General features: G+C 37.0%; 1 protein-coding gene across 2 annotated transcripts; it reads left to right on the top strand.

Annotated features, from left to right (window-relative positions):
* The first annotated feature begins 168 nt into the window (after nucleotides 1–168).
* On the top strand, nucleotides 169–27,632 carry LOC127987007 (TLE family member 5). 2 transcript variants are annotated; one of them, XM_052589274.1, is made up of 7 exons: nucleotides 169–566; nucleotides 13,129–13,217; nucleotides 17,438–17,501; nucleotides 19,699–19,743; nucleotides 23,259–23,321; nucleotides 23,647–23,721; nucleotides 24,416–27,632. In XM_052589274.1, the coding sequence occupies exons 1-7, from the start codon at nucleotides 540–542 to the stop codon at nucleotides 24,641–24,643; spliced, it is 591 nt and encodes a 196-aa protein (XP_052445234.1). In that variant the 5' UTR covers nucleotides 169–539; the 3' UTR covers nucleotides 24,644–27,632. The 2 variants fall into 2 exon arrangements, with proteins under 2 accessions (XP_052445234.1, XP_052445233.1); XM_052589273.1 differs by having other exon boundaries at nucleotides 175–566; nucleotides 24,413–27,632.

Raw genomic sequence — 27,632 nt, 5'->3', positions numbered from 1 at the left:
TTCTGTTTACTGGTGCTGGTTTTATGTTAATTAATAGTAGCAAAGTTGTTATTCATCTAAATGTATGTTTCGATGAAAAACGATTATTACTTACTAGTGTAATTATATTTTATATAAATATGTAGTAAAAAATGGCATGCATACAGAAAAAGCAGCAGCAGCAGCTATCAGCTCCCAAACTCCACTTCATCTCTTGCTCAGTCAGCCACTCGAGGAGAGATACACCACCAGCCCTTGTCTGCGCTCATTCCCAACGTGGAAAGGGGACAGGAAAGACACCATATCAATCCGACAGATTCCAGCAAATCGCCCACGGATCATTATTTCTCCATGCCGACTGCGTGTTAAAGAGCGCGCTCAGTGCGGCACACATCAGGCTGCTTTATTACATAGCAGCGGCGCGAGCTGCCTGTAGCTGTCCAGGAGCCTCAGCTAGCGACGGAACAAAGAAAACACACACCAATATAACCGTCTGCTGAGCAAACTGCTTCCCTGTTCTTCGAAGAGGAGAAGGCAAGACCCCGAAGACCAAAACTGACATGATGTTTCCACAATCCAGGCACTCGGTGAGTGTAAATCGAGCGGTTTCCTGGCGCTGTGTTGATGTTGTTAGCTGTCTTGAGCTTAGCATAGGCATCCGTGCAAGTGCGTGTATGCTGAAACTTACCGCGAAGATTAAATATTAATCATCATTTTAACCTCTTATATTTTCTAAACTACACGTTTTCACAGTAAAATCCACTAATGTGTGATGTGGCAGTGTTGCAAATGGAAACAATGTAAGATGTTGTGCGCCTGTGACATTTAACAGTTGGTGAATTGTGTATTAATATATGCAACTTCAGTCTCAAAACCTCCTAATTCTGGTACGTTATTCTACTACACATTTATATACGTGTATTACTCTGTAGTTTACAACAAAGCATGAATTTATGATGTTTAAGCACCAAATTCGTGTTTACGTTGACATCTTTTCAGGTTCTGTTAATCTTTTCTAATTTGCCAATGGGGTGCCAAGATTGATGTTAACTAACACTACAATCTCACTTTTTCAAGAACACAAGCTGATTTATTTTTTCTTTTCTTTTTTTGTAAGAACAGCAAGACTTTTGCCAAAAAACCCAAGGTGTAAATCTGTAATGACATGAATTTGCATTGTGCAAGATGTTTTTTCCCTGCAGCGAATACGAGGTGTGTTTTGCGCACTACCTTGATCTTTTAGCCAGAGTAGAGAGAGTCTGTAGTATCGCTGCTTATGAACTCGTTTATGGATCGAGTTACACACAGAGAGTCGCTTCATAATCAGCCTAACTAACGCTGGAAGTCATTAAAAGTGTATTCCTAGACTGGTTTGAATGCAATAACTCGTTACATGTTAAGTTTCTTGCAGGCTGTTGCTGATTAATGAGCTAATATGACAGATATTTTGATTAGCCGCTCTTGATTAAAGGCGTATGGCTGGAAATGAATTAGATGCCGCTGAGCAACATGATTTGGTTTGCTTTGCAGAATTATTTTGTAACGTTTAATCGCTGCCCCTTTTTAAAAATCAACATAAATGGCATCCACAACTCATTTTGCATCAAAAAATGCCATTTTTTTTTTGAGTGAAGCTGAATTTTCTGTAAGCAGAAATGCAGGGTGGCTCTTGATTGGCTTGTGTAAAGTGGACTTGGTGATGTCATACAGAAAGGAAAGTCATTTGGGAGGTGGAGCAGTTTTTTGAAAATTGACTTGCAGTGATTAACCGTGAACAATTAGGACAGAAACATATGGGTCAATGATGGAAAAAAAGGTTTTCTTTTCAAGAGTAACATTTTTGCACAATTCTCAGTTCACAAAGTCTCTAATTTGGCATAATATAAAATATAATTAACATAATTTGACCTTTTAATGAGAAGGCAGGGTTATTATAGTTTGTAAAATGTCATGTGGCATGAAAAAAACTGAAGGATTTTTTTTTAATTATTAATACTTTTTATATTTGTAAAAAAAGACTTTTGACCTTGACAAATAAAATTGAAAATGCCATTGCACTTTACTTGATAGCTAAACCACCTGACATTTCAATTATCCTTGAAAATCTTTTTTCCAAAATAACTTTTTCGACATCATGTGAAAGCGATATTAATATTAAGAGTTCCTTTTAAAGAACTTTACACTCGTTTTAACCTATATTTTTAATTGTGAACTCTTGTATGTCTGACTTCACTCTTCACTTTTGTACTAAAGAAATAAATAGGGTCAATTTTGATGTCACATTGACTTGAACATCTGAAACTCCTATGCGTTAGGCCAATTGTTGGATAAAAATCTCATCCAGCAATATATAAATCATATTTTTCAGGTGTTTGAGCTGAGGTAGTGAACTGAACGGCTCCTTTTCTGCTGATAATGAATGCCCGACAGGGAACATGTGAAAATGTGAGCCCGGTTGTAGTTGGTGCTACTCTTTTGCCATGGTGCTGTGACTCCATAGCAACGACTTTTGACCAGACTTTACACAGAAGGTATTTACTCTGACCAGCCTGAACGCTTCATGACTTCAGTTGTCCACCTCGGTGTAGCCGCACATGCAGCCTTTTGATTCCTGCAAGGAAAGACCTTTTCAAGGTCATCTAACAATATTGGTGAAATTTTTCCTTAATTAGAGTATTAAGACCCGGCACACAAAGTTTAAAGATTATGGATTTAACCCCACACATCCCAAACGGATCCAGCTGTTATGTTCATTTAACATTGCATGAATGTTACCTGCAACCATATCTGACTTCTTTGTGCGTCTGATGACGTTTAATAGCGTTTTGTCCTCCATTTTGTTTGTTGAATCCAGATCCAGACGAGTGATGTCATAATGGTGGGGATTTGTGAATTGGAGTGCGCCATTGATTGTGGCTTTTCAAGGAGTCGCTTCTGAAAGCCATTGTTGCAGTAATGGCTGGAAAAAGAAGCGAGAGTTGGCACAGAAACGTATGCACACCAATGTGTGTGTGTGTGTGTGTGTTTTGCCCTCGACCTGATGTTTTGGGTGGAGCGTTCGGAGCAGATTTATTAAGTCTGCTTGAGTGAGCAGGACAGACCTCCATCTTTCCCTCCCCAAATCCCTCAACGCGGCGGATAATCCCTGTTGTCCCACATCTTGCTCATTAAATAAACTCTGTTTCTTCACACACACACACACACACACACACACACATACGTGCATGGGAAAAGGCCCACTTCACCATTTATCCCCTGCACGCTCATGCATGCATGACGAAAAACTTATTGCAAGCTACCTTTTTTGTCATGCTAAGATAAAAAATGGATTTAAGAAAGACTTCTCAAGCTTGTATACTTGTGAAAGTTTGAATCTGCCTTCTAGAATTAGCATATACATAAATGTATAACTTATACCTATTTTATTTTCTATTTTTATTTTATTATACCTGATATATTTTATAATATAATTTATACCTATTTTTATAACCTATATTATATACTAGACTGATTCTATAGTAAATTTTTGTATATTTAATACTAGTGCTGTCAGTTAATTGCAATTAATCACATTTCAAAATGAATTTAACATAATATATGTATGTGTACTGTGTATATTTATTTGTGTGTGTATATATATATATATATATATATATATATATATATATATATAAGCAAACTTTTATGCAATTAGCACTATTTTATCTATTGTTTAACTTCTAATTTTACACACACACATGCATATATACATATATGAAACAAAAATATAATTTGAATGAAGAAAATCTTCAAATAAATGTAGTTTTTGCAATTCTTGCCTAAGCAATTAAATCAATATTCAAAAGTAATATGTAATGTTAGTATATAAAATATAATCTATTGTCTATTATATAATATAATCTATTGTATTGTGTATGTGATGATGGATAATCTTCGATCAATAAAATTGTGCTGAATATTTTATATATAGGCATCAACAAATTCAGTGTTCATTTCTGCAGGTAGGAATAGTAGTGCACACAATACCAAACAGATGTCTTGGTTATTGATGGCATAACTGCTCATTAGCATCACAAATAGGTCTTCAAACACCTTTCTGGACTGAAAAGCATACGTGGAGAGGACAAGGAAAAAAACGTGCACATAGGTGATACCAATTCCTTTATTTCCCTGTTGTTTTTTTTTTTTTTTTTTTTTTTTTACATGATGAATTCAGGCCATTTCAGAAGAGCCGCTGACAATACGCTGTCCTCCTTGAATAGGCTCGGCCTGTACCATCGTGAAAGAACGAGGCGCGGATGGCTTAATTAGCTTGTCTGACTGTTTGTGTTCCTCCTGGCCTTTGGTGTGAAGGACGCGTGCTGGGATAATTGCGTTGCAGGATTATTTTTACTAGCACAGGTTTTTTGCCAGTTGCTTGTGGCTTAGAGGCTTTGTATGTTGCACACATGTTTCTGAGTGTGTGTGTGTGTGTTTGTGTGTGCGCTGAGACAGACGTGCTGCATCAGTATTCTCTGGCAGTGATGGACTTGTGCTGTGGGAAAGCTGCACCCCAGAGTAAAGCAGCGGTATGAAACAAAGCAGCCTGGTGGGGGACTGTTTAATGTGGCAGCACCTCGCTCAGACCTGCCTGTCGACATACACAACAGGCTAAAGAAGCCTTCCTGCATCGCTTCCACCTCCACAACCAAAGGCTATGATTGCCACTCTTCATTCACTTCTTCTCATCGTGCCTTCAGTGCAAAATTATCACATGCTCACTGTGTCCTTTTGCAGTGATCAGTGTTATTCGGGATGTTCATTTCAGTTATTTTTCCTGCAGCGCTTTCTATTTTATTTATTTAATTTTATAGCACAGTAGCATATACGTCACATTAAGAAGGAATGATAATTTCTCTCTTTTTATAAAAGCTCCCGAACAAAAAACATTATAATATTTTTATGACATAGGCTATGTGGAGCTAAACTCTCGAGACGAGACTTATGACAGATAATATAAGTTACTAAATAAATACACTATTGTTATAGAGAAGCTAAGAAGCTGACGTCTGATTCCTTCAAACGGTCAAATTTACCATGTTTACTATGGTAACGTTAATACCTAGCATGCATAGTCTTTTACATCGCTTATAAATATTTCTACCTTGTTTAGTGATTATAATCCACATTGGAGCACGTTATTTGAAAGTGAGTTTTGAGCTCAACTTATTTTAAAAAGTCTTTAATGCTGGTGTTATAGCTGTTAGTTTTCTGAAATGATCCGCAGCGCTGAGCTCTGAGAAACTCCACCTTTGTTCATAACCCCTCCTCTAGCCCGAGCTGGTCTGCTTTGCCCCAATGTTTTCGTCGGGCCAAAAAACCCTGACCGTTGGCCACGAGGAAGCCCCGACGAGGCAGTATCAAGCCCCGGAAGTGACAGTGGAAACGTGACTGGTCCTGGCACGCACTAGCACGACTGCTTTTAGCCCGACAGTGGAAACGCGGCTAGTGTTTATTATAATGTTTGTAAACATTTTGCGTCGACATTAGGTCTATTTCTGAAAGAAATAACAAAATGCGACAATTTTTTTTCCTCTAAAAATCAATTTTCTTTTATATGCGTAGTGTATTTTAACCATGCAGCAAACCTTTTTAGATATTTTGATAAATTGCTGAAAAAAACAACTTTTTAATTGTAATAATTGGTCAAAATTCTCACACGGTCGGTTGACCAGTTAAAATGAGCATCCATAATCACTGATATATATTTAAATTCTGGCTGTCAAATTAACATCTTAACTTTAATTAGTTATGAAAAAATAACGCAATTAATTTTTTTATGCAGTTAACACACTGTGCTACCCCCAGACCTGTGTGTCATCTTACATTTCATACAGTTGACTGTTAACAAATATGATGCAAGGCAACAACTCCATTATGCCCTAAAATTCAAGATATTGGGGCAAAATATAAGTTTTGTCTCGTATCAAATGATAAGTAATCTCACACGAGCAGTGAGAGCAATATCACACAACTGCTGTTTTTGTCAAGAAGAACATACAACATTTTATTATTGTGCTACATTTTAACACAATATTCTGTGTTTTTGTTCAATTTTAGGGTATTTGCGATTAATCGCAGCATTAATCCACTGACAGACCTAATTTAAATGTTTACACAGCTTTTATTTAATTTGAAGTTAAAAGAAATGAAAATGTATTTTTATTTTACAACTAGCTAAAAGAAAGATGCGTTTAAAAATGATTTGATGAATCATAAGTTGTATTTAACTCTTATTAGTGTTGCTATTCTTAACTAACATTTTTTTTAATGCTTTTTAATAATTGAAATAAAGCAGAAATTAAAAATGTGAAGTTAAATTAAAATAAAAGTAGAAGTATTAAATTACCTGAAATAAAAATAAAGGTAAAATAATACTTTAATAGGTAATAAATAACACTGGCACCATCAGCTGAATGTTAATCAACCAGTCTGGCCTTATTTAAGTTGAACTAAAGTCCATAAGTCTGCAGGGTTCTTTCCAAAGGGTCATTATGTGGGCAGTCGCTCTCCTCCCATGGCTACACCATTTGTTACAGGGTCGGGAGTAATCGGCTGTCTTCCGGAGTCTCTGACCCGTGTCGAGCTCTTTACCAACATGGCATCAATCACTATCACTACTGTTCTACCTGTAATCTCACAATCACCTTGACCCTCCTGCTTTTAATTTCCAATCGTGAGCCACTGTGCTGTACGCTCTCTTCTTGACTGACATTCCCATTTTCACTACCCCCCTCCTGCTGTGTTGTGTATCCTTTATGCCGTGTGACAGCTATTTGTCTGTAATTTGACTGCCACCGTTGGCCTTTCCAGCAAGAGGAAGCTTGTGTTTGGTGCATGCGGCGCCTGATGTGATAAAAGGTGAATAATCCCCTTTCAAACGACCCGATGAGGACGGATTGGAGCGGGAAGTGGGATAACACCATTTCTCTCAAAGTGCAAGGGGGTGAGGGTTTGCAATAGGCAAAGAGATAATCATCAAAATCAACTTCCTGTCCCAAACGTGATTAGCTACCACTATTATTTTGCAGGGTGGCTTCCGGTTCACCCCCCTTTATGATGCGTAAGCCACTGTGAAGAAACACAATACTTTAAGTCTAATGTGGATTCAGGTTTTAAGTAAAGGTTGTTTAATGCATGTCTTGTTAAATCATCAAGTTTTTACATTACGTCATGTCGTACATGCGTCATGTATTGCCATACATCTTTTTCAGCACAGAAATCTTGTTACAAACCTTTGTCAGAAACCGAAATGATGAATAAGTGAGTCAAACTTTATAAAAACCTGAGAGTTCAACATTTTACACACTTTTGTTTGGTTTGGTTTTTTTTTTGTATTTTTTTTTTTATCCAATACTGTAATCGATCCGATACCAAAAATTCTGAGTATCAGCCGATAATGATCCAATCCGATACCAGCACAGTTTTTTTTTTAAGCAATGTAGAATTTTTAATCTTCTACAAAAAAACTACTACTTTTAATCTTGTGTTGACTTGTTTATCACTCCTTTGTTTAAACAACTTCATTTTAATGAAAAATAAGAAAATGAAAAAATCTATAATCACAACAATAAAAAATACTATAATAAACTAGATTAGTGGATAATTCGGCAGCAAAAGATACTCTAGATTCTAGAAAAATCACGGGTGTACAATAATTTGATAAAATCTAGTGAATTATTTTATTTACAAATAAAAGTGAATAAGTCTAAAATCTGGTAAAATATACACATTGCTTTTTGTATTGTTGTAAAATACATTAATGTAAAAACAAGTACATACATTTATATAGAAATCTAAAATACGTTTCTTTCAAATGTATAGCACAGTAATAAAGGCAGCAACATATGATAGATGGGACAGAACAAGAAAGATGATTAATATTGTTTGATTGGGCAGACAAGTATTATAATACCAAAGGTCCCAATATAGAGCAGCACAGAGTGCTTATGCACATCCTGTGCACAGAATGACGAGCTTGAAACAACACTTGAGTCACAGTGTGCAATCTGCACAGACTTCCAAGTCCACATAGAAAAGTTAGTACAACACACAAGCTGCTCGGCTCGTGTTCATCTTCAGTTCTCTCTTCACAGCAGTTCAGTCAGTGTAAAAAGTGAATAACTTAAGTAATTTGTGGATTAATGCTTACTGGAGACATGAACGGTTTCAAACGATTCAGTCCGAGAAGAACCGGTTAAATCGAACGATTCGTTTGCGAACCAGACATCATTAGTACAAAGGGAAGAGATATTGATACATAGTGTATTAAATGTGTGCTTTAGTTTAATGAGCCTTTTCTATGAACATGTTTAAACCTCAGTTACTGTGCGCTCTGGAAGAGAGTTTCATAGTTTTGACTGTAGTAAGCAAACGCAGCACGCAGTTGAATTGCTGAATGGAGGATGACAGCCGCAACGGAAAGAAGAGTTTATGTGAACTTGAATTTAATGACTTCAATATTAATCTGTACCTCACATTGAACTATGGAACAGCTTCAGGACACTTGAAATATGTGCACGCAAATGTTTTGGTGCTTTGTAACGTTTTTGTGCCTTTCGTGGGGCTCAACAATAACACAGAATAGTATACGCACAATATCAGATTTGGATCGGTCTCGTCTGACCGTTACCCGATCCACAGAAAATGCCAGTATCGGATTCGATACTAATCCCGAGTATCGAATCGATGCATCCCTATTATGCTGGACCTCCACAAATTTTCTATAAGTTTTAGAACGAACTCAAACCCAATGCTTTACCAGTAAATGTATGTGTTTATATGTCAAAAGCTAAATTGGTAAATGGAGCTTTTGATGCAAAAAGTACTCTAATATGACTAATAATAATGGTTTATTTAAAGGTCTACCACCATCTGTAGGACTTCAGTCTGGAGTCCTGTTGGATTAAATAATTAATAAGAAGAAATGGAGGTTCAAGCTGAGAAAATTGCATTGTTGGATACAGTACTTTGCACAGCATGTACTGTTATGTACTGCACATTTAAGCTAATCCATAATAGTCCATTGTGTATTCTGTTTGGATACTGTGCACAGTATACAGTATACTGCAGAAATAGAGTAATAGTATGTTATTCCAAACATAGCATCAGATACAGGAAGACTGGGGTTGAGGATTTGCTGTAGTGATCTTAGTACCTCTTGGTTTGGATGGCATTTTACCGAACCACATTCACTGTAATTCAAGTGTAAAGACTCTCTTCTCCTCTTCAGATAACTACATCTGGGCTTTTGTATGTTATCCCTTGGGATGGGGGGGAAAAACTACCAACATTAAAGTTGAAAGAATTTTCTAGAACATTTCTTTTTCTGTTAAACGCTGGGGTGGGAGGCACAACTGTAAATTATGGGAATGATGAATCCCATTTAGCCACAAAAGAATCACAATTTGCCCACCAATGTATAAAGCCTTTTAATGGTTTAATTGCATCTCAAAGGAGAAGTGCACAGAAGCAGAGTCAAATTAGGGATTGTCCCATATTTTGGCTTGTGCTGCATGAGTGCGCCTGTGTGTGGTTTTCTTTTAAGTGAATATGGGATTTGCTCTAAAGCTTAAAATCATTAGACTAAGCTTCACAACCTTGAAGGTTTCCGTCACTTTATTAAGGCGGGTGTAGCTCGGTGATTAAAGATTTGGCCTGGTAACCAAAAGGTTGCATGTTTGAATCCCATAAAGCCAACTGGTTGCTCAATTGGTAGAATAGAGCAATGAGTCACTTGCGTATTTCAAATTTGCAATAAAATATGACGGCAATGGTATTAAAAGCTGTGATTCTTTAGCTCATCTAGCCAAAAAAAATCATAATTTTATTTCAATGCTAATGTTAATAGACATTATCATGACATTTTTTCCATTTATTAGTGGAATTGAGAGCTTGATTGACCGGCGAACTGAGCAATCATAACACCAAGTCCGCCATCTTGCCCGACAAACAAATCAGACAGAAGGAAAGTATATTAACTTAAACTAAACTAAACTTAAAAATTGTGTATTGACCTCTTTCTGCAGTCAAAATAATATACACTTTGATGTTCATTCATGTTTATTTTGTGGCGTTTGGTTCACTGAGGCAATACAGCCACCTGCCACGACACATTTAAAAGCCACAAAAAGCTATTTATTGTTTGAGTTTCTTAATATTTTTTTTTTAAAGACTACATTTTAAAGCAGAGACATTGTTTCATACCAGAAGTAACTAGTTCCGTCATGTCTGTCAGTGTCCTCTTTGCTCTACGATGTATTTTTTACTGCTCGTGAACATGGTGTGTAGTGAGAGAGGCATGGCTTGTCGGATGTAGCAACAGTCACTAACACCTCACATGTATTTTCTTAAAGGGGTCATATGATGTTGCTAAAAAGAACATTATTTTGTGTAATGAAATGTGTTTATGCAGTCTCTTTTTTGTAAATATGGGCCTTGGAAGCGGTCAAATGAGTTTGTTTTGCTTTGCTACAGTAGGTAATTCTAGTGGTGACAACAAGCATGCATGCCACTTCTGCAAGCTGCGTCATACCCTGTGAGATGAAGCGTCACTCTTTTCATAGCTTTTGCCAGCTCTGAGACACTTGCATGTTATTTCTCCTGCTCTTTTTCCAGCAAAAATTCCCTCATCACTAAATGAAAACTTAAAGTGAAGACGTGATTATTTCAGGAGCCTTCTCACAAGTCCATTTGTTTTTGAATGTCGGTGCTACTTCTGCTATTTTTTTCACACTTAAAACAATATTTTGGTATCCTTCGTACTATTGTCCTCTTTTCTTAACAAAGCACGAAATAAACATGAATGAACATCATAACGTGATTTATTTTGACTGTGGAAAGAAATTAGTACACACTATTTTCAAGTGTCCACCGAAGTTAATCTGCTCTGCTGTCTGATTTATTTTTCAAGATGATGGATTCATCGTTATTATTGGTCAGATCACCTGTCAATCAATCTCTTTGCTGACGCTCAATTCTGCTCACTGTTAACTTCTTTAGGGCCCATAAGCACTTGTTCATTCACACAGCAAATGTAAATCGGTTTCAGCACACTTGTATTAATGTATTAACCACAGTTTTAAAGTGCTCTCTCTGTTTGACAAACAGCTAAGTGTTCAATGCCTGCTTAAACAGTCCAGATGACGTTATGGTGTAGCAAGCAGGTCAACATGGCCGCTGTTGAAAGCTAGTATTGTGTGTACGTTACACCCCGTCGCCGGACGCTCCACCAAGAGTCGTCGACTCGAAACACATTCCCAGTCAGCCCTGTTCCCCAGCATTCCCTAAGGAAACCGTATCTTCTGTAGCCACGCAGAGATGTGAGGGCTACTGTTAGCCACGTCTGAAAAAGATTGACTGTTTGGGCACTAAGTGCTCGCTGTTGACACAAGCCTCTCTTTCATATGCAGCGAAGCACAGAGCGCTTGGGCTAAGTACACAGTTTGTGTTAAAAGTTGGTCCGCTTGCACTGAGAATTTCATCCGTCGAGCTCTCACCCGCGGAGTGGCTCTGGATTTTTTTTTTAAACGGAAAAAGGCAAACACTCGAAAGGAGTCAAGAACAGGTTCGCAATTTGGAAAATAACATGATGAATCAGCTGCTCTATTGTTCAGAAGAGATCAGAGCGGCCAATAAAAAAAAACCCCAAAAAACAACCAAGTCCTGCATGCTGATGGATGACAAGTGTCTGAATTTGTGTCTGTTTTGTGTGTTTCTTCTTATCTTTGCTTCTCTGTATTGATGGGACTATATAGTATCGAACATGAAAACAAAATATTATTATTGTTGTTATTATTATTAATAATATCATATTATATTATATTATATTACTATTAACATTTGTTTTATTTTATACTAAATATGCTAGCTAACCAGCCAAAATCCACTGTTAAAATCTAAATTTTAAAATCTTTTGAAGCTGGAAATAATAAGAATAAATTCGGTTCTAAATTTCTATTATTGTATTTAATTAAATTTAACATGTCATATTGTTGAATTCAAAAGTGTGATTATACAAACCGAAAACTAAGGGAATTTTTTTTGATTTATATAAATGTTAACAAACTTTTTTCAGCAAGTTGCCAGTAAATAAAAGTAAAAACTGAAATGAAAATGAATAAAAAAAACTATGTAGATATTTAAAAACTAAAAATATAATAAAATGGATAAAGCACTCAACAGATATTGCTAACACTTTAAATAAAACTAAAATGGAAAATTAAAAGAATTCAAAATATGAATAAAAACTATAATAGTGTCTCATTTATACTTAAAAAATATTTAAAAAATTGACTCTATAATGTGGTCTAAACCAAAACTTTTTTTTTTAAGAAAAATAAATATTTTTTTAATGAAGAAAAATGCAATAAATTACATGTTAATTCACTCCTTGCTTTGACCAAAGGTCCAAATATCAAAAAGCTTGCTCATTGCCAACCTTCATCCTAGCCAGAAAACACCAATCCTTCTCAGGAAAATATCAGTTCTACTTTCAAAAAGACCAAAATGGTAATTTCGAGTGTTCATTTTCAGTAGCCAGACTCTGAAAACATTGGTAACAGCAGAGATCTTCCTGGTTTGTTTATTTATTTATTTCTGCATTACAAGAATTACATTGAAAGCTGGAAGGCCTGCATTCATCAAAATAAGAGTGTGGCAGATGCTTATTGGGAAAACCACCAACATATCACCAAGTCTAGGAAAAATCCAACCTGAAAAGCGCAAAACAGTTCCAATAACATCTGCATTTTCCCTACAGGTGTGGCCCCCACACTGGGGAAATAAGCTCACCTGCAAGCGAAATACATGTAATTCAAAAACCTTGGGTGGCGTCGCGCTCCAGACATGACAGACGCTTTCTAAATTATGAGTTTTGAATGTCGCAGTAAGCCTTCGAGATTTCATTTGCTGCTTTTTATACCGTACACTTGAATCCACTCTTGATTACCAAATTCCCTGTGTTTAGAAAGCCGCATCTGTTTTGGCCGGATTCTTCTGGTCTTGGCATTGCAACGGCAGCTCTGGTTCTTCCCCCGGATGCCCAGATGATGCTGCGAGACACATTTTCTGAATAATGCAATTGACCAGCGTAAATTGCTTTCATTCCAGGCTTCATCGCAGCAGCTGAAGTTCACGACGTCAGACTCGTGCGACCGCATCAAGGACGAGTTCCAGTTCCTTCAAGCACAATACCACAGGTACAGACACACACACACACGCATGCATTTTCAGTACCTTAAAGCAATAGTTCACCTAAAAATGTCATTTATTCACCCACATTGTTTCAAACTTGATGTTCTTTCTTTGGCAGCTTTAGGGGCCATTCACATATTGCGCCTAAAAACACGTGGAAAGCACTAGGCGCACCGCTTTCTCCTTGTTTCCAAAGCGCTCTGGCAGAAGCGCTCCTGAGTCATCTGCCGTTGCTAAGCAACAATGACGCGCTCTCTCCATGAAGACGCGGAAATTTCAGCAAAGGATAAATGGATTTGCAGCACTAAAAATCGCTCGCAGTAGCTCTGCTACTAAATTTATTTCAAAATGACAATCCATATACAGCTATGATCAGCTGTTCCTTCATCTTGGCAGAGCTTTCAACGTTGTTACAGGAAAGGATTCAACATTGTTACAGGAAAGGATGGCGTGCCTACATTGGAAATAACGAACTTGAGCACGCAAAAGACGTGATATGTGAACGGCCCCTTACTGTAGTATTTCTTATATACCGTTCAGGGCTGCGAGATAAATCAGTGCAGAATCTATTCATGGATCGATTCTGAGATCTTACGAATGCATCGCGATTGTCTCTTGAATAGATTCTGAACTTAGATTTTAACAGCAGGTGGCGCTCTACTCTAGTTTTTATTCGCACACTTAAACGCTCGTGAAGAAGAGTGATGAAGAGCGCTTGTGTGTTTGGCTGAGTCTGTAAATTCACCTCTGCTTAAAATGCTTTCACGACGCGAGATTAAAATAAAAACAGCCCACTGTGAACACACTTGAAATTCGCTTCAAACTTTTCGTATTTTATAAATGATTATTTTAGGTTCAAGTGTGTGTAAGGATTTGGAAGCGAGCAGAGTAAGGCTGTTTCTAAAGCATGCAGTGTCATCTGCTGTTTAAAACTAAGCTCAGGATCAACTAAAGAAAGAATTGCGATGCATTCAGAAAATTGTTCCATTTGCGATGCATCAATTTATTTCACCAGCCCTAAAACCATTATGGTATTTATTAATATATTAAATTAGCTTTAGTTTTTTATGTTTTCAGTTTTCATTTAAATTGAAGTTTGTTTTATCAATTTTGTCAGATGTTTATTTATATTTATATAAGTGTAAATTTTAGCATTTTTAGAATTTCAATTTTTAAATATAAAAATAAAAATTCGAAGCATTGCTTTTAAAACTTAAATTTAAGTTTATCTAATTTTTATTTTTTTTACTGAAATGTTTAAAGTTTTTGGTTAACAACAGTAACAGTGTTCCGTGGACTCTCTTTTACAACAGCTTCAAAAGGCCTCGAAAGCATCATAAAATTGGTTCATATTAATAGTTTACTCAATAATTTATTTGTTTATTCATACTCTTCTGAAATCATGTGGTGGTTTTGTGCAAGGAACAGACAAAAATTTGTCATTTTTCAAAGATAATCCTGACTTTTTTTTTTTGATACATTCATGAGAATTAGTCTGAATTATTTTTTCACAAATCTTACAGATTCAGTTCAGTTGAATTGATCCGGGCTTTTAGTTGGAATTTCAATGTCCCATAATTCATGATTCTTTTTTGTGTGATTCAATAAAGCTCATGTGTTCTAGAATCCGACTATAGTAGAAAATAGCAACCAGAAAGTTACACATCCAAAATGAATGGCTGGTGATTTATCAAGTCAAATGTTAAAAGGAATCATCAGATTGATACATACTTGTGAGTCTCTTGTGCGATCCCTTAAAATAACAAGTTCATGAGAGTGATTTGCTCTTGAATCAGACTATATTATAAAAGAGCGGCCAGCACATAATCAGAAATTTTCATTTTCGAACCGTTTCTTTAAGGAGGTCCTTTACAAACCAATGTGACCAAACTCACTATTAGCAGGCTTTCTTTTTTTTCTAACGAGCTCCCCTAGTGCCTCATTCCCTTGGCAATTAACACGGAGCAGCTACTGTGATCTGATCCGTCTAATGCCTTGACTCCTGTAGACGGAGACGGAGGACTCTTTTAAAGACACAAAGACGTTGCTACTGTCCCGTCTTTAAGGCAACATGTCTTTCCCTCCCTTTTCCCATGACAACGAGCAAACCCTCATTTAACCCTGCTTCACAGAAGAATAGGCCCCACGTTTTTCTGTGTGTGTATTCAGAGCATGGATTCGCCGCCATTGACTTCAATTGAGATTCAAAAGACAAGGGCTTTTTTTTTTTTGGTGCTGTGTTCAGCCTTTTAAAGGAAATGTACTGCAGGCGCTCCCCAGAGCCTCGCCGAGCTGTCGCTCCCTGGTACAAATGCATAAATAGATCAGGGAATACATAAATCAAAATAAGGATGACAGCAGGAGCGATTTGGAGGCGGAAAGAAGCGGCAATAAAACTCCATCAATGTGTCGTTTTTTTGGCGTCTTTTTTTTCTTCTGAGAGCATCTTTAGAGCCTTCAGGAGGCCTCGGCCAATCAGTGGCTTGCATGGCCAATCACAGGTAGCCTGGCAGCAGGGAGGATGGTCACCATGACAACCCCCAATGTATGTTACACAGTCATAACAGCCCAGTTTTTTTTTTCTTCCTTTTTTGGGATAAGTGGAAGCAGCAGACTGGAGAGGAATGAAGAGACAGAATGCTTGTCATACGGCGACAAAACAAAAACCTCTAGTATGTCGTGGCACTTTTTTTTTTTTATATATATATAGATTAGATATTTTTCCATATGGAACTTCCTTTTCAATTTCCTACATACTGAAAAAGCATAATCAAGGGTATTTTTGGGGTTTAGCATGGGTTTGCACACGTGCTGAAGGCACAGTTGGCTGTGGTACTCATGTGGGAAGTTCGGGTTCCATTCCAGTCAATATTGTATGAAAATCCTGTCCTGACACTTTTTCTTAAATATATATAAATATAAATAAATAAATATAAACACACACACATATATGTATGTGTATATATATGTATGCATGTGTGTGTACAAAAGTTTAAATCTATACATTTAATATATAAAGAAGTGAGGCCAATATTCTGTTAAATTGTAATTTATAACACAAATATTTGACTTATAAAATGTTCTCTTGGCATTTTTATTTTGTCCAGGTAAATTATTTAATTTTATTATTTTAGCGATTCTTAAATGTGGCAGATTTTGGATCCTGATTTGGGTGATTTACAGGGGTGTAAAATACGATTAATTTCACTTTATTGCTGTACTTGAGTATTGTTATATTTTTTTTATATATTCTCCGAAATTGTATCCAATTAATTTTTTCACACAATATTTGAGTGATTAAATGTTCCCTAAAATAATAATCCTTGAGACATTTTTCTTTTTACACCCCTGTTGATTTAACACAAAATTAATCAACAGACTAAATGTTATGTAATCATTTTCTGCAATTTTGCTTAGGTCCACGATTTTGCTTTCTTCAAACTGTGCCACCCAAAATCATCACAAATTAATAAAAAAAAAAAATAATAATACAAAATTATTGTCAGCCAGATGGCTTTTTTGACTGGCTAAAAATCAGTGACCCTTATTTATTTATGAGTCTATAGATGTGATGCATAATAAATTAAAGGGGGGGTGAAATGCTCGTTTTCACTCAATATTCTGTTAATCTGTTAAACTGTACATGTGGAAAGTGCAATCTGTGCAGGGTTGTCTTGCCCTGGCAACCAAAAACACACTTCTTTTGTGACATTTCGCGACGCTCTCGCTCTGATCACTGAATGCCTCTGCTCTCTCTGCTCTGCTATACGGGAGCGCGCGCTCTTCCGGCAGACGTGCCTTAGGACCCATATAAGGAAATTCCGCTCCATCTAACGTCACACAGAGCCATACTCGAAAAAAACTTTCCGAAACTTGTGACAAACCGGAAGGAGTATTTTTGGAACAGAAATACTCCTTCAAACGTACAACTTAATTTTTGAAACTTTGTCCATGTTTAGCATGGGAATCCAACTCTTTAACAGTGTAAAAAACTCAGTATGCATGAAATAGCATTTCACCCCCCCCCCCCCCTTTAATGTTTGTATGGTTTTCTTAAAATTCAATCGTTTATTTACATTAAATTACATAATAATGGAATTGTGAAGCCTGTAATCTTAAAAAAAATGTCTGAAGCATTCTGAAGCCTTGGCCTCTGTTGCATAATATATGTCTAGTGTCTACAATTTTTTTTTTTCATTGACCAGTCTTTCTTTTCTCTCTCCAGTCTGAAGCTCGAATGTGACAAGCTGGCCAGTGAGAAGTCAGAAATGCAACGTCATTATATCATGGTATGTCTGCACGGAACGCGCTCTCCTCCAGAGGGACGTGCCTTAGGCTAGATGTGCCTGAACATATTCACATCCGCAAGAAACTGACCTAGCCCTTACCTGTCAGATTCCATTGTGTCTTATTCTCTGTCTGACTCTGCACTGTCTTTGCTGCTGCTCTATTATCATTCTGTACCTCCTGTCCACCCAGAGGCGCCATGCACCTATTTTTTTGAGGGGACATCAGTGGCGTAGCTGGGCTCACTTGGTATTCTAGTAACTTAAAGGAAGTTATATTTTCTTTACTTACCTATTTTTATTTATTTACTTAAAATTTGATCGTCATTTATATATTTTATTACTATATTTAGTATATTTGCAAACTACAAACAACTTCTTATTCTTATTAGGTTCTTAGTATGCCTGTATTTTATTTTTATTTTTTTCTCCAGTTTTCTATTATATTATATTATATTAGGTGCTTTCACACCATGTAGTTCTAGGAACTAGCCAGCAGGGTTGTTCCTGAAGAACCCATTTTTCCCTCGGGACATTTTCCTGGTTTCAGTCGCAGTAGAAATTCTGAGGCGGCCGACAGCACCATCTTTATTCATGGCATTTACAATCATCAACCACCGGTGAATGGAGGGCACCATGTTCGGAGCTTGTTTTCGTCGTAGGTTTCATGATAACGGAGATAGAATATAAATGCACATTTTACGCAACTGAAAGTGTAGTGTAGTGGTATCACTTGTAGTGTAATCATCAAGACTGAGAAAAGAAGTAGTTATGTTTACACTGCTTTTTAAAAAAATGCCGGGTAGCAGGTGTTTCATATCTGTTTGGTGAATCAACGTACTGATATTTCCTACAGAATTGTAGGAGCTAATTTAGTTTCTCCAATCGGAGTTTCTTGAACGAAATATAATCCTAGTTTCTGCAGTGTGCAAACTTATGTGTTTTTTATATATATATATATATATATATATATATATATATATATATATATATATATATATATATATATATATATATATAATATAGATATAATATGACATTATAAAATATTATATTTTTTTGGTGTAATACATTTACATTTAGTAATTTTGCAGACACTTTTATCCAAAGCGACTTACAATTGTAGGATACATAAAGTGATTCTTCTTAAAGAGGCAAACAGACACAGGAAGTGCTTTTAATAAACTTTTAAAAGTTTTACACATTTTTCAAGTAACTGCAAGCTAGAAAGAGAAGGAATAAATAAAGTGAGACTTGTTTTAATTATTTATTTATTTATTTATTTTTACAGTGAATTATTCAAGTAGCTTAGAGAGAGAAGAGTTTTCAACTGTCGCTTGAAAATTGTCAGAGATTCAGCATTTCGGATAGGGGTTTATTCTATTACTTCAATAAATATTTTACTTCAGTTAATGTTTCAGTAAATATTTTACTTTCAATAACTGCGTAACTTATGTTTCCAAAATGCAAGTTTTTTTTTTTTTAAGAAGTTGCATTCTAAATCCATTTGCCTCAAAAATCTATCAGTTTAAATTTGGCTGTGATGCCTCTGGCTCCATCTTGTATGATTTGACTTCCTCTCCTCCCTAGTCATCCACCCCCATCCCTTCCTTTTCCACCTTGTCTACCATTCTTTCTTTTGTCTGTATGCTCTGCTCTCTCTTCTCCTCCATCCCCCCGATGATACTCCCTCCCCTCCTCTCTAACCTCGTTGTCTCCGGACCGGGCCTCGTGTTGCCGTCTGATATTCCGCCTCTAATTGATCCGTCGAGCGGCTTAATCTCATTTAATCTGTGCGGCGTTGCTCTCACGCGCATCAGCCAGAGAGCCAGCCCTCCCTCCCTCTAATAGCCTATCGGGTTCCCCCGCTCTGTCCGCACCCGCTGGAAGATGGGGAGGGTGGGCGTCCGCTCTGCGTGGGTGGTAATTGCTTTAGGGACCTACTGCTGCTTGGCAGAGCCGACCCTGATCCAACTCTGGCTCCATCACTGATGCTCTCTGCTCTTGCTTAGCGGCTAAGGTTGTGTTGTGCTGCTTGTAGACGTGTGGATGATGAGCGAAGCTTACACTTTAGCACGTACTATTCACCAGTACCCCTGCACACGTTACGCTGAGGTCCTAGACTAGATGTTCAGTTCTGTGTATTAGAGCTGTAATGCAGCGTGTTCATGTCTGACTTGCTTTATTTATTTTTTTGCAGTACTATGAGATGTCCTATGGGCTGAACATTGAAATGCACAAGCAGGTGAGTTTGTCTAATCTGACGAATTACACACATCCCTGAGAGGCAGTTTACACGCTCACATTTCCATCTTCATTGCTTTTCCTCAGCATTATTGAATGCTGGTGCTTCAGTTGAGACTGACTATACGCAGAAGTGTCAGTGTGGTACCAAACTATGCCTTAACATCTCAAGAAAATTGGTTTATTCATGGCTATATAGGTTAGGTGCATCTCGAAGAATGTTGTGGAAAAGTTCATTTAAGTAATTCAGCTCAAATTTTGAAACTTGTGATGATTTTGGCTCACATTTAACAAAATCCCACCTATTCAAACAAATCAGAATATGGTGACATGCCAATCAGCTAATCAACTCAAAACCCCTGCAAAGGTTTCCTGAGCCTTCAAAATGGTCTCTCAGTTTGGTTCACTAGGCTACACAATCATGGGGAAGACTGCTGATCTGACAGTTGTCCAGAAGACAATCATTAACATCCTTCACAAGGAGGGTAAGCCACAAACATTCATTGTCAACGAAGCTGGCTATTCACAGAGTGCTGTATCCAAGCATGTTAACAGAAAGTTGAGTGGAAGGAAAAAGTGTGGAAGAAAAAGATGCCCAACCAACCGGGAGAACTGCATCATTATGAGGATTGTCAAGCAAAATCGATTCAAGAATTTGAGTAACTTCACAAGGAATGGACTGAGGCTGGGGTCAAGGCATACAGACCTGTCGAGGAAATCGGCTACAGTTGTCATATTCCTCTTGTAAAGCCACTCCTGAACCAAAGACAACATCAGAGGCATCTTACCTGGGCTAAGGAGAAGAACTGGATTGTTGCCCAGTGGTCCAAAGTCCTCTTTTCAGATGAGAGCAAGTTTTGTATTTCATTTGGAAACCAAGGTCCTTGAGTCTGGAGGAAGGCTGGAGAAGCTCATAGCCCAAGTTGCTGGAAGTCCAGTGTTAAGTCTGTGATGATTTGGGGTGCAATGTCATCTGCTGGTATTGGTCCATTGTGTTTTTTGAAGTCACTGCACCCGTTTACCAATACATTTTTGAGCACTTCATGCTTCCTTCTACTGACCAGGTTTTTGAAGATGCTGATTTCACTTTCCAGCAGGATTTGGCACCTGCCCACACTGCCAAAAGCACCAAAATTTGGTTAAATGACCATGGTGTTGATGTGCTTGACACTCCAGCAAACTCACCAGACCTGAAGCCCATAGAGAATTGGTGGGTTTTTGTTAATTGAATGACTTAAAGGGGTCATATAATGCCAATTTTCCAAGTTGATATGACTCTTTAGGTTCTTAATGAAAAGTCTGTAACATAGTTTAAAATTTCTTAGTGTAAAAAAACACCTTTTTTAACCCTGTCAAAAACAGCTCTTTTCAAAATGGGCTAGTTTGTGGGATTCTCCTTTAATGCTAATGAACTCTGCTGACTCCGCCCCTTTCTTAAGATCTGCTCTCTGAAAGGCGGTTTACTTTAGCCACATTCATAGTGAAACTTGCTAATTAGCACATTATTAGGAAAGGTGATTTTCAATTATTAATTTAAATACATTATACTCACTGCTGGAGGCTGGATCATGAAGGATTCGCGCGAACATAAACGCATCTAAGTAGATCAAGGGCGCATTTCTTTCATTTCTCCAAACGTAAGTTAATCCTCTGCGATTTCAGTCACTCAGATGTCGGGAGTAAATGACTATTGCTATGTTCATTAAAAAATCCAACAAAAAAAATTCCTTAATCACTTATGAGTTATGCTCGTCTGCATCTCGGACTGATGGCAGCTCACTCAGAGCAGAGGTAAGACACAAGCCAAGTCTGTGCTGAAACGCTTCTGTCAATCAAACAATCGTGGGAGGGGCCTGGGACCGTGTGACGTCACATGGTCAGACGGCTTAATTTGAGAAAGGGGGAAACATTTAAAGAGATTACAGAAAAACCACTTGGTGGATTTTTATCATTGTAGGGTGGTTGTGTACACACACTGCTAACACACATTTCAGTTCAAGCAAAAGTGCATGTAGCATTATATGACCCCTTTAAACTACTTCAGTCTGTGTGCATTGAATTTATTTAATACACAGGTTTCACAATTTGAGTTGAATTACTGAAATAAATGAACTTTTCCACAACGTTCAAATGTATTGAGATGCACCTGTGTGCATCTATGTGTACTGCGTTAAGTTGAGACTAATATATATATATATCAGAGAATCTTCGGAAAATCTAGTATATAGTCCTATATATCTTTAATCAGAAATGATGTGTTAAAATTATTCAAGCTTTTCTAAATAAAGTAAATAAAACTAATAAATAAACAAGTTAAAAATTATTTACTAAACAGTTTTAAATAAACAGTTCCTCTGATAATTTTTCTATACATCAAAGAATCCTTCCACAAAACTATTAATAATAATGTTTCTTAAACCGCAAATCAGCATATTAGAATTTCTTGAAGGATCATGTGACTCTGAAGAGATTCCGAAAATTCAGCTACATCACAGGAATAAATTATATTATAACAGTAAAATACAAAACACATTTTAAATTGTAATATAGCACAATATTACCGTTCTTACTCTACTGTTCTACTCTATACACACATTATATGTGTGTGTGTGTGTGTGTGTGTGTGTGTGTACAAATATACCATTTATATATAAACATATAAATAAGTAAATGAAGGGATTGAAATTGCTTCATTTTCCACAAAATGTGGAATGCACCATTAAGTGTTGCTGTTTATAACCTTGTAATGTCTATAGTGTGATCTGTATATGGCAGACAGTTAGTTAGTCTGACAGACTGCACGTGGAAATCTAGGCATGCGTCATTGCCACTGCTGCAGCCAGTCTCACGAGCACAATTCATCAGTCCCTGCCCCTTTATGTGACACGGGTGAAATATGTTTTTAAAAAGTCAGTCAGGCACAGAAGAGTATGTGCAAGACAGAAATACAGGGCATGAATGCAAAGAATAAAGCATTCCAGTGTTTGGTATGCAGTCATTTCTTGCTCGCGCTCTCTCTCTCTCTCTCTCTCTCTCTCTTTCACTCACTCACTCACACACGCACACCCACACCCGCACACACATACGCACATGCACACACACACACACACACTCTCTCTCCCTCTCTCTCCTTCCTCTGTATGCTGTATGAAGTGTCAGCATAGCAGGCTATTGAAACAGGGTTATTGTTGGCTCTCCCTTTGTCCCACTGCATGTTTCTCTCCATTTGTTTTTTTGTTTTTTTCTCAAGCTCTTAGAGGCATTTTTTTCAGGACTCACGTTTTCCAGATGTGAGCTCTCTCTTCATATCTTTTTCCTTTTCATTGTCAGTTAATGTTAATATGTTAAATTAACTAAGTATGTGTTTATATATGCATGTATGTATGTGTGTGTGTGTGTGTGTGTTTAAACTGTATGTTTTATATATAACAAGCTTTTATTTTTTATAATAGCAGACTTTAAAAAGGAAGAATTTGCTGAACAGAAAAGTATATGTGTGTGTGTTTCTCCCTGCAGGCAGAGATTGTGAAGAGATTAAATGGGATCTGTGCTCAAGTCTTGCCTTACCTGTCTCAAGAGGTACAAAGAGCGATAGCAGTGTTACCTCAACATGTAGTTTATAGCATTACGCCTCATCTTAAATGCTCACAGATAGTCTAATTTGTCATCTTATTCATGATATTGCTTATTTATGCATACATAACTGATGTGAACAGGCTAGGGATGTAAAGATTTCACTATTAAATCTATGGGTTCAGTGCATTATTTTGGAGGGGCAGGTATTTATAGTGTAAATGCATGATTATGTTTGCATAATGATAGTAATATGAGTGTGGGAACATACTGTACAAGATGTGATGTGTTTGTGTGTGTGTGTGTGTGTGTGTGTGTGTGTCTTTTTCAGCACCAGCAGCAAGTTCTGGGGGCGATAGAGAGAGCCAAACAGGTCACCCCACCAGAGATGAACTCCATCATACGGGTAAACTGTGTGTGTGTGTGTGTGTGTGTGTGGCTCATGTGGGCACACACAGGTATATACAGTAGGCTATGTTTATGGAAATGCATCTGCCTTGGTTGATGGCAGTCTAATTATTATGTATAAAGAAATGCATTATTAATACTTTTTGTTTATTGTTTCTGTAGGAATTGTTTAATGGTAATTATTGCATTTATATGGCTCTAAATTTGTTAATTCTGTCCCTTTTAAATTTCAGTTTCAATTTGACATGCTTGATTGGCATGAGACATTTATTTTGTGAAAAGATTTGCAGCATTTGCTTTGTAAATTTGAAAATAATGCAAAATAAATTTTTGAATGTACACTTTGATCCATTACAGCTTCATTCGTTGTTTATCCAGTCATACTTTAGAGCTGAAACTGTTTTACAGTAATATAATGAAAAGTTAACACTTTATTTTAAAGTGTCGTCCTTACACGTTACATGTACTTACTATCATAATAATAAACAATGAATCATGCATAATTACGTGCAAGTAACCCTAAGCCAAACCCTAACCATATAGTAAGTACATGTAGTTAATTAAAATTACTCTCTACTTAAATGTTCAATTACACTGTAACAAGGGCAGCTTAAAATAAAGTGTAACTGAACGTTACCATTAACTAATCAGTTATTTGGGTAACAACACTGTATGTGTGTGTTCTGTAGCAGCAGCTCCAGGCTCACCAGCTCTCTCAGCTGCAGGGGCTGGCGTTGCCCATGACCCCTCTGCCTCTCGGCCTCAGCCAACCGGCTGGCCTCCCCGCCGTCACCTCCAGCTCCGGCCTCTTCTCCCTCTCCAGCATCCTGGCCTCTCAAGCCCAGCTGGCTAAGGAGGATAAGAGCACACGCGAGACCTCGGACAGCCATCGCGAGGAAGACGGAGACAAGTCCGACTAGTCGCCCGGCAAACTGGTTCCTTCATCCGATTATCCTCCAGAGCTCCACATAGAGCAGAGGCACTTGTTCCCGTTTTTTCCCCTTTTTATTTTCCTTCATTTTCTAGTCTACTTGCATCTTTCTATCTACCCTCTAAATTGCTACTGTGTTCACATGCCTAATGTCATTCCTTTTGGTTCATTCCACCAGCTCTCTATATGTATTTATACCAATCCACCTTTTTATTGTGTTACAGATGTTTGATTTTATTTTATTTACACTATTTCTTGCCTGCTTGTATGTAATATATATATATATATATATATATATATATATATATAGTATATTTCTTATGCTCGTTGTGGAAATGGTCTACAAATGGTGCGACCGTTAATGGACCATCGACCCTTCAGTAATAATTCCTCTTTGTTTTGTTTTTTTCCTCCGCTTTCTCTCTTCCTCTTAAAATCTTTCACCTTTTAAAGCTACAATCTACAATAACTGAGTCAAAAGCACTTTGGCCTCAGGCAGTAACTCTGAGACTAAAAGCAACTTTGAATCTAAAAACATAGCCGCGGCATAATCCATTTAGAGTTTAAAGGATTGATGTTATTGTTCGAAGGCACGGCTGTTGCATCTATCCTACCTTACAGGGACGGTTCAAGTTAAAATGAGGATTTGTTTCATTTTTATGTCATCCCAAAGATGAAGATAAAGACATCCCAGAGATATTTTGAAGAGTGTTCATGCTGCTCCTTTCCATACTATAAAAGCAAATGGTCACCACAGCCATCAAGCTTAAATTTCTTACATTTATCCTTCAACGGCTTCACAACACTTAAAATACTACATTTATAAACATTTAGTTTAACTCAGTCAGAAAGGACAAAACAACAACAACAAATAATCAGAAGCTAGTCCATATGATTCATGTATTATATTCCAAATGTTCTGAAGCTGTTTGTGTGAGAAACTGACATTAAAAGAGAAATTTAAGTCATTAATCATTGCAAACTTTGCTTCATAGTTGTGATTGGATGGAGTCCAATGCAGTCAAGAACAAAAATCACCATAAAAGCCTCAAAAAACTAATCCATATGCCCTCATGTACTATATTTCAAGTGCTCTGAAGCTGTTTGTGTGCAAAACGTTAGAGATTTCAATTATTATTTACTGGAGATTTTGCTTGATAGCTGTGGTCACCATTCATTGTATAGAAAAGAGCGACTTGGATATTCATTTTTTGTTTCACGTAAGAAAGTAAGTCATACAGGTTTGGAAGGACACAAGGGTGAGTAAATGGTGACAGAACTTACATTTTAGAGTGAACTATCCCTTTAAATGCTTAATAAGCGGTATTGAAAGAAGAAAGAACATTTGTACTAGGCCCTTCAATGTACTGTATATCTATATTTCTAATGTGTTTGGAAGCTGTTGTGCTGTCTTAGAGAATATTAGATGAATCCTCTGAGATGCTAGCTAACCTGCTCACCAAGTGAAAAGGAATGATGTTTAAAAGATTTTTCATAGTAATGTTGATTGTCTGCATGGTAAGAGTCATATTGTTTTCTTTAGTAAGTTGTGAGAATAAGGTATTTGAGAAATGAGAAGCACCTTCTTACACCTCCTTTTTTTTTTGATAGCACTACAGAAACAGGAAGTATGTGAAGTCATAAATCTGATTTATAGTAAGCCCTCCCAACACAGACAAAATACATTTTTAGCACAATACGTTACCTTAAGTGGACTTAAGGTTGAAGCTAAGATTTGCAGTTTTGAATATTCAGTCTCCCAGTGTCATGTTGTATTATGTAGTATGTGATTCTACCAAGAGGGGGCAGTAAGTCCATAGCAAGTCCACACTAACCCCCTCAGGGTCACTTTAGTGTCCATATATAAAATGCTTCTTTTGACCTGCCCAAAAATAAATAATCCGTCTATCATTTGTTCAGTCTGGAGTAAGCATCAAGAAAAAGCTTGAAGATGAATTTTTTTCTTCTCGTATTTAAAAAGTTACTTGCAGCTATAGGAGTATTCTAGTTATAGATTGTGCGCATTTTCATGCCAAAGTACACATCACACTCTATCCTCGCGATTTTCTCAGTCTGAAAATACAAACCAGACTTTTCACACCTTTTTTTCTGTGCTTGTGATTTTGTGTATTCTTTAGATTTGTATGGACCAAATGTTGCTGTAATGGGCACCTATAACGTAGACACAGCTAAACCATATCGGATTCAGGAGTGAAGCTGCTTCCTAATGCGTCTTAATGGGACAGTGCACAGTTTTTCAATTGAAACCGTGCCAACATAAGAAATGTCAACGAAATGCCACCAGACGATATCGTAGTGCTTTCAAAACAAATCTACTCAAGTTTTAGATTTTTTTCAAGTTTTTTTTTTATGAAAGAAGTGCCAGGATTTATCCTCGTGGCTTGCTAAATATGCTCAAATATATTCGGTTGACATCTTTCTTTTTAAAGTAAGGATGAAAATGTAGTGGTCACTGCATAAGCATTAAGAGTACAGAATCAGATCTAGCCTAATGCCAACTGTTTTGCTATAAAGATGGGCCGCAGGTGTACTGTACGTGTACGTTATACATAGACCTAAAGCTTTATGTGCAAATGGATGCTTTTGTGTCAGTCTTGAATGATGCATCTGTGTTTTAGAGGACTCTTAACTCATGAGGCACTTGAGAACAGGTTGTCGCCCCTTCCTTTCTTTCTTAAACCCCTGACGGCCGTCTACTCCCAGAATTCATTGCTTGCCTTTTACCATTTGTTAAAAGCATTGTAAGCATTCTGTGCTATAGAAGTCTTATTGTTTGTTTTTCAACTCCTCATTTTATATATATTGTACCACCAACAGTGCAAAAATAATTGTGTTATAAAATAGCTTCATTCCATATTAAAACAGGCAAAGTACATAATCATTTGCTATACATAAATGGAAATTTCTGCAGTAAGGAAATGCTTCTGGTGCCTTACAAATAAAATCAATCAAATCCA

The sequence above is a fragment of the Carassius gibelio genome, chromosome B22, assembly GCF_023724105.1.
Source record: "Carassius gibelio isolate Cgi1373 ecotype wild population from Czech Republic chromosome B22, carGib1.2-hapl.c, whole genome shotgun sequence".
NCBI lineage: Eukaryota > Metazoa > Chordata > Actinopteri > Cypriniformes > Cyprinidae > Carassius > Carassius gibelio.
Note: the sequence above shows the minus strand (reverse complement) of the source record. Positions and strands in the feature narration are given on the sequence as shown.